We start from the raw sequence: 7,396 nt of genomic DNA on the forward strand, positions 1-7,396 counted from the left end.
ATGGAATTTTGCTGATCAGGACAGTATGTATTTTTTGTATGTTTGGTATAATTGCAACTGCAGTTTTAAATAAAATTACTGTTTAAAAATGCATGTCTAGCTTTTCTGTTTCAAAAAGGCAATCATAAATCATAGTACTAAAGTTAGTAAATACAGATTAAGTCCCAAATCAACTAAAACAATGTTTGCTTGTTTATTTCAACATCATCTGAAACACAATAATTGCAACATTATTTGTTAAGCAACTTGGATAGCTAAAAAGAAAACTTGTGTGGAAGGCAGTTAAAATATTCTATCTGTACACAAAAACATATGTTGGAGATATACATGAAGCTTACTGGGCAAGTTCTTCTAAGCCCATGGGACGAACAAGTTATAACATGGTTTGTCCGTTATGAGTATATGTGATTTTTGAATGACAAAATAGCAGTCAAAAGTTTTGAAGATACCCTTCATTTCCTAAACCACATAACATTTGCTTCTTCTATTTTCAGGATATGCTAAGGACTATTATGCTACTTATCTGTACAGTGGGTAGAATACAAGGCACCATGTTTTAACTCTAATTACTTTGGGAGAATACTAATATTCAGAATGAGTTTCGGACATTTTTCACACACGAGTAAAAATACTAGTGCATATGAGTCAAGTTCTTAAGTCCAAGTCATACAATTTCGTATCTTGTAGGACAGTAAACTATGTTGACTAGCAATAATAGTCACAAGCATCTAAACAGCATCCAATTAGAGAAAGCTGTCTTAAATACTATGGTTGGATATGCTAAGGCAAGATGTACTTCGAGTTTAGTATAGTGGGCACTGTAATTTGTAACTACTGCTTATAGCTCAGCATAATATGTGAATCCAACTGTTGGAGTTTATTCAATATGAAGTGATCCATGGCTTTAATGTTTGACGGCAGCCAGTATGTCAACTTAGTAAATAAAGCAAAACAAAATTGAACAGGATAACCTTGTATTTGGTCATCTATAGCCAAGTACCATATGGGCAATCCCCAGGCAAATAATCTTCAGAGCCTACATGACAAAAAAAAAGGTCGGCTACTACTTTGTTTAAAAGATAGGATCTTCTATTGTAGTTCAAGCCACTGCAGTGTCCACTTCTCATTTATTGAATTCACCATAGATTTTATTTTTGAGTCATCACGCTTTACTACATCCTGTGGTTTCTGATTAAGATCAGTACTCTGTAGGTGGCTTTTCTCTTAGCTTCAGCAAAATGATTTCCTGTGCAGACCCACAGGTAGAGCAAAAGCAAGTGCAATCCCACAATACAGCTAATTTTTCCAATTTCCCCGTTACATTTTTTTTTTAATAAATTCTTCTTACTCTTATTCTGGTTCTTGAAATACCAGTTCTATTACCTGGACTCAGGTAGCATGCACTGCAGAACTGTTTACCCAGAAAATAGCTCCATTTGATTCAAACAGAATTGCTCAGTAGTCTTGAACCACTCATACTCACCTTCCATGTGTCAAGTTGCTTTCAAAATTCATTTCTCACATGCATAATAGGGTTTTATATGCAAAATATGTAAACCTGCAGTTGGTCTTCAAGTTCTCTTCATGGTTTAGATTGCAAATGATTTTTGAGAATTAGATACAAGTGTACTACTGTATAAAATGGTAATGAATCTGAAGCTTATTAAATGTTGAATTTTCCAGATATCCCTACTGGCCACCCGGGATAGAGCTGACAGAAGTAGGCCGGACATCAAAAAGGCCACAGCTTCACACACATGGATTCAATAGCTGCATGGAACCAATTTTAAGTAAAATTGCAATTTATAACTTACATAAGACAAGCAAGTGGGGAAACAGCTTAATAGAAATATCAAGCAAAACCAACAGCTTCAATATAATCATGGTAGATTTGATCAATGCCATTTAATTCAATGTCACTTTGAAAATAGGACCTTCATTATTGATAGCAATCATAGCCTTTGGGTAATACTAAAATACAAATGCTTCATCGGTAGACATTCAACAGAACTTTTAGCTGACCTTAAGGGCCACACAATACCCACCTTTGGATCCAATAATCTACTATCGATGATGGAAAATCCTGAAAATGTTAACATCTGAGTGCATCAGGGAAAATGCTAGAATCCTATTGTTCTTAACCTGGGTGGTTCCTTCCAGTGCTCCAATATATTTTCACCTGTGCTCCAATATATTTTTACTTGTGCTAAATTCCTAATAAATGTAGCATACAAATGAGCTGTACTAATAAAACAGTCAAGATTAGATTTGGACTTTGGAACTTCAGATCCACCAGCACTAAGGTGTTTTCTAGAGAATAATAGAGCATTAAAAAAAAAAGCTTCGTCCTAGTCTCAAACTGATATGCCACGATTCTTCCATGACAGCATTTAATTCCACGTTAGCACAGGCACTTATGCTTCTTCATTAGGCAATATTGTCCAAAAAGAACAAATAGCATAGCAAAGTAATCCAGGTTTTAAAACATTTTATTTGCATATTAAAAAAATTGTGCATTCCAATAATTAAAATTATTTGAACAAAAAAATGGCACTCGATTAAAATGCATTTTACAGCTCGCAGGACCCTGGTACAGCTTTGCGTATATTCATGTGTTATTAGATTACTGTAGTCCCTCTTAGAATCTTCTTTCAAGAAACATGCAAGCTTTTGTGCCACTGGACCAGAAGCTGGACAGGCAGATGGAAAGGAAGGTGCCTTCGTTCAGCGTCAGTAGTTCGCTGTTTCTTTTGGGGGGGATGTGAAAGGGGCAGTACAGTCATTTTAAATTTATCCAACTCTTTGCATCTTACAAAGTTAAAACAGCTAAAAGAAGTAAAATAAGAAGGCAATGCTTGTGGAATGTACAGTGCATAATTTGGAAGGGCCCATTTCATTACGATTCACCAGCTTGCTTCTCCTGTTCAATTGCTATAAAATGAAAAGATGGGTGGGGAAGAAAAAGAAAACAAATTAAATGGCAATTGCATAATAAACATTCAAAATGTAAATTTAAAAATGCCAAATGTGTTAAAATTTCTAATTTACTGCACGTTGTATTTAATTTCATACATATTTATGTACAGAAATTCATACTTTGTTAATGAAATTCCCAGTAACAATAAGAAGTTAGTAAGAAAAAGCATGTGTAAAGATGGTCTGAGAGTTCTTTGTCTCTATGGCCCACGCCCTCTTTTCTAAGATTTCACCTACTTTCTTTTGAAGGCAGTGGGTTTTTCTCTTGCGTTTCTGTCTTCTTCAACTTAGACTTGTCAAATTTCTCAATTTCAGCCATATCTGGTTTGTCAGACATTGTTATTGATCTGTGCACAAAAGGACAAAAAATATGTTATACTACACCCTTCCTTCCCTCCTTCAGAGACAATTCCTTTATTTCCTACCAGCTCTTTCAGTTTCAGCATATTGTTCTAATAGTGAATAATAGCCCTTATTTTTAAACCCTATTTTATACCCGTAATCATGTATTCAGAATGCCAGATTCATCTAGCTGATGTGATGTGCTTAGGGGGAAAAAAAAAATCTAAGGATCGCTGCATGCCCACATGGCAGGACTTCTGACGAAGCAGTTGGGGGAGGGGGGGGGAAGTGATGCATTAGATTAAAAAAATAAAAACCGTGTTAGAAATAAAAATTAATCTTTCTTTTCGCCCCTTAAATAACTAAACCTCGTCGCTGAGGGAGGGCGTGGCCGTATCAGCAATCTCTTTCTTAGTCAGCCTAGACATGTGCAGCTTTTAAGAGAAAATCAAATTGAGGCGAATTTCTTTACGAGGACGCCCAAGCGGGCTCCATGCGACTAAGGGAGTTCAGACGGAGATCCTGGGCGATACTAAAAGCACATCCTCCATCTTGGACGTCTGGCTCCCTAGTTCAGTCGGCGGGCGCCTTGCCTTCTTCACAAAGAAGTCCCAACCACCGCCCTTTTTTTCTCTCGCTGCCGCACTTCCTCCAGCTCAGCGCCCTCGGCTCCTCAAGACTGCCTATTGGAGTTAGACAAAGACCAGCCCTTCCCACCAAACGGGCGCCCGGTCGGCTGACGGGGCGATAAGGCTCATCTAGCGCCACCGTCCAATTAACCGATCACACCCAAAGCCCAAGCCCTCTGCCTTCCTCCCGCGGGCTCCCCACGCCCGCGATCGCCCAGGGGCATTGCACGGCAAGCGCGCGAGGCGAGTGCGTGTCTTCCCCCACCCTGTATTTCCCTCCCCGAGCAAATCCCGGAGAAACGGCAATGAGGTTCTGCTACAAAGACATGTCTTTCCGAGCGGAAATCTCTTCCCGCCATCGTACTGCGTCCCGCCACGGTCTCTCCCATTTTAAGCCCCGAGCTGTTCCACGCTGGAGGCGTCGTGGAAGAAGAACTGCTCCGCGTACCCGGTTCTACCAACGCAGCGATCCGTCTCCTCTGAAATCAAAGGTAGCCCCGGACCCCACCCCAATGATTTTGACCCGGGCACAAAGGAAAGCTGCAAAACGGAAACGTGCAAAAGCCCCCGCGAGACAACTTAAAACTTGTACCCTCCTTACCAGTGAGCCTGTCCCAACAGATGCAGCACGAAACCTTCCAGCAGCCGCTCTGAATTGTAATATAAAAGAGCGTCTCACTGCGTGCCCAGTTATAGCTCCGCTTTTATGCAAATTGCAGTGATGTCACCCCGAATCTGTTTTAACTGTTTCACCGCCGCTGCAAAGCTCGACTTCCCCTTAAAAAAAACCGCTAAGACGACGTTCAAGCATGAAACGGAAAACCCCTCCCTCCAATTTACCTGGTCTTGGCCTCGCTACAGAATGAGCAATTTGCCCAGGTTTAGGTTCTCCCGAAGCGAGAAATGTTACCGGGGCTCGGTTTCCCCCCCCCCCTCAAAAAAAGCGCTACTTCTAGCTTAAAGAGTGGAGGGCGAACTTTCCTTACACGCGGCTTTTATCCCCGGGCTGAACAATGATTTCACCACCGGGCTGCAAGATCAATCCTGCGTGCAGGAGGCCTACTTTGGTGCCAGAGCCTGAAATTGCGACGCCGTTTTATTTCCTCACGTTCTCCGGTATCCCTTCAGCCAGAAATGCTCGGTGGCGGGAGGGTTGTCCCCGTGCAGCTTTGGAATTCAGTCGGGATTCCGAAAGCGCCAACAATGGCTGCTGACGGAGGCGCGCGTAGTCGGCAACGCCTAAATTCAGTCCTGCATGTAACAACAATCGATGGCTATTTCATAAACTGGTTAACGAGTTCTAAACTCCAGGGAGTGTTTTTGTAAAAAAAATTATTTATGTACACCAAATATGGGAAGTGAGAAAGTAAGCGTACCCTGTATCCTTCCTCCGGCTATCTTTACCGTAAGATTTTCGGAGCTTAACTCAGGTCTTCCTTGAGGACAAAGAATTTTATGAGCTAATTGGGAGTGTAAGTGTGGCACGAAGAACCAGACGAAACGATTATTAATTCTCCACAAGCGTTTCTTTAACATTTGCAGGAAGTTGTGCGTCAGAATTGTGATAGAATGCACTCCTACGAGAAACAGCTTGTATCCATTATAAGTGCCGTGGTCGTGATTTCCCTGTGGCTGTTTCCACGAGGGATTCTGCTGCTCAAATGATTGCATATCTCGATATTTTGGGGATCCATCTCTGCTGTTATTGAGCAATACTTTCTGCTTAATCGGATCATGCAGATTTCTAATTTATAGCGTCCCCTCGTCCCCATTTCGTTCAGAGCAAGAAGGGGGATTCTGACCGGCCTCCTGCTTTTGCAATTTCTTCTGCGGCCCTCGGAAATCTCACACGCCCCGCTTTCTTCGAGGTTCAGCAGACAATGGCTGTAGTGTTAAGGAGCTTCTCATTCCCCTCAGCGACCCTCCCTCCCCCCCCCTTTGTTATAAACGCTGCATTCTTGCATGCTTCTGTCTGAAGGACTTCACTTTAAGAGTATATTGCAGAAGGAGGAATTTTGAAAGAGGCATTGCTTAGGTGAACGAGGGCTGGAAATATTTGAGGTTTACTCAAGAATTCCAAGGTGACACATCTGAGAGATTAAATGTTTGTTATGAGAGTCATAAAGTCTGGAGAATATTGAGACAGACTTTAGAAAAATATGGAGGAGATAGGAAGAAAATACAATAAAAACCTGCTTACATTGGCTGGATTGTTAATCAGAAACATAAAAGGAATGTCTACAAAATATAAAAATATATTTATATGAATTTTCTTTGAGTATCTTTCAGGCTCCCAAAGCATTTTTTATTTGTTTGCTTATGCATTCATGAAAACTTGCTGACTGATTATCAGTGCCTTTTTTTTTCTTGGATTGGCAGGGACTTTTTAAAAACTCAGATTGTACCAAATCCTAATTTATGGCAACAAAAACAGGCTAACCATAGAAGTGCCTTCTGCAGATTTTTGACATGTCAATAGGGACTCAAACTTGTTCCTCTCCTAACAAACCACAGCATTTCCTGTTCTGCTGATAGACAAGTCAAGTGTAGGTATAAGAGCTCATTCATTTTAATTATGTGAGTGAGTGGGGGTGGGGAGCATCATGTTACAAGATTTTTGTAGATAAATACCATAGGAACATACATATGTAGAACTTCTAACTGGGAGAACCTAAGATGGTCAGTTATAACTGATAGGCATGCAGAAACATCTGAATTCATTTCCTCCTGTGATCATGTAGGCCTAGAAAAGATTCCTACTTGAAATCCAGAAGAAATGCAGCCAAATAGTACTAGGACAGGTACCTTACAACTAGATGGATCTAATTAGTCTAAGACAGCTTTTATGCTATTCAAAATGGAAATAACCTGAAAGATCCTGAATGATTGCCATTTCCTATTAATCTTCAAGACTGATCAATCTTTAATTGTTCAAAGACATCATTGACAGAACTTATGATCATCTGCATATGGAGCAATACTGCATGTTATAATACTGTTGGGTTGAGACTTCCAAGGTTCTACAAACTCCCCAAAGTATACAAGATCAGCATCCCCTTACATCCAATGATGTCAAAAACCCTGCAGAGGAAACTCAAGAGACCTGATCAATGACTCGACCCACTCAATAAACTTCCCAGAACAGTTTCTCCAATGCATCAAGCACACCAAGATCAACAAGGAAGAAATCATGGTATCCTTTGATGTCACCGAACTCTTCATCTCTATTAACATTGACCTGGCTAACCAAACCATATACCACCTACTCATTAAACACCATACCCACAAAGATCACACCACCACAGAACATTCCATTTCTATCAGTCATGAAACCAATCATGAAACTTCTGGATCTATGCCTCAACACATCCTTCAAGTTCAACAGGAAAATATATATGCAAGTACAAGGTATCCCAATGGGACCACCTATATTGGGCATAATAGCAGAA

General features: G+C 40.6%; 1 protein-coding gene across 2 annotated transcripts; it reads right to left on the reverse strand.

Moving 5' to 3' along the window:
* Positions 1-2,471: 2,471 nt before the first annotated feature.
* On the reverse strand, positions 2,472-4,704 carry TMSB4X (thymosin beta 4 X-linked). 2 transcript variants are annotated; one of them, XM_026666922.2, is made up of 3 exons: positions 4,549-4,704; positions 3,214-3,323; positions 2,472-2,931 (listed from the first exon to the last, which is right to left on the reverse strand). In XM_026666922.2, the coding sequence occupies exons 2-3, from the start codon at positions 3,311-3,313 to the stop codon at positions 2,897-2,899; spliced, it is 135 nt and encodes a 44-aa protein (XP_026522707.1). In that variant the 5' UTR covers positions 3,314-3,323; positions 4,549-4,704; the 3' UTR covers positions 2,472-2,896. The 2 variants fall into 2 exon arrangements, with proteins under 2 accessions (XP_026522707.1, XP_087823153.1); XM_087967027.1 differs by having other exon boundaries at positions 3,214-3,325; positions 4,552-4,639.
* Between the last annotated feature and the right edge of the window lie 2,692 nt (positions 4,705-7,396).

Source organism: Notechis scutatus, chromosome 5 (assembly GCF_049901735.1).
Source record: "Notechis scutatus isolate UNSWTSFEM ecotype Mainland chromosome 5, rNotScu1.2, whole genome shotgun sequence".
In the NCBI taxonomy this organism is placed as follows: Eukaryota; Metazoa; Chordata; class Lepidosauria; order Squamata; family Elapidae; genus Notechis; species Notechis scutatus.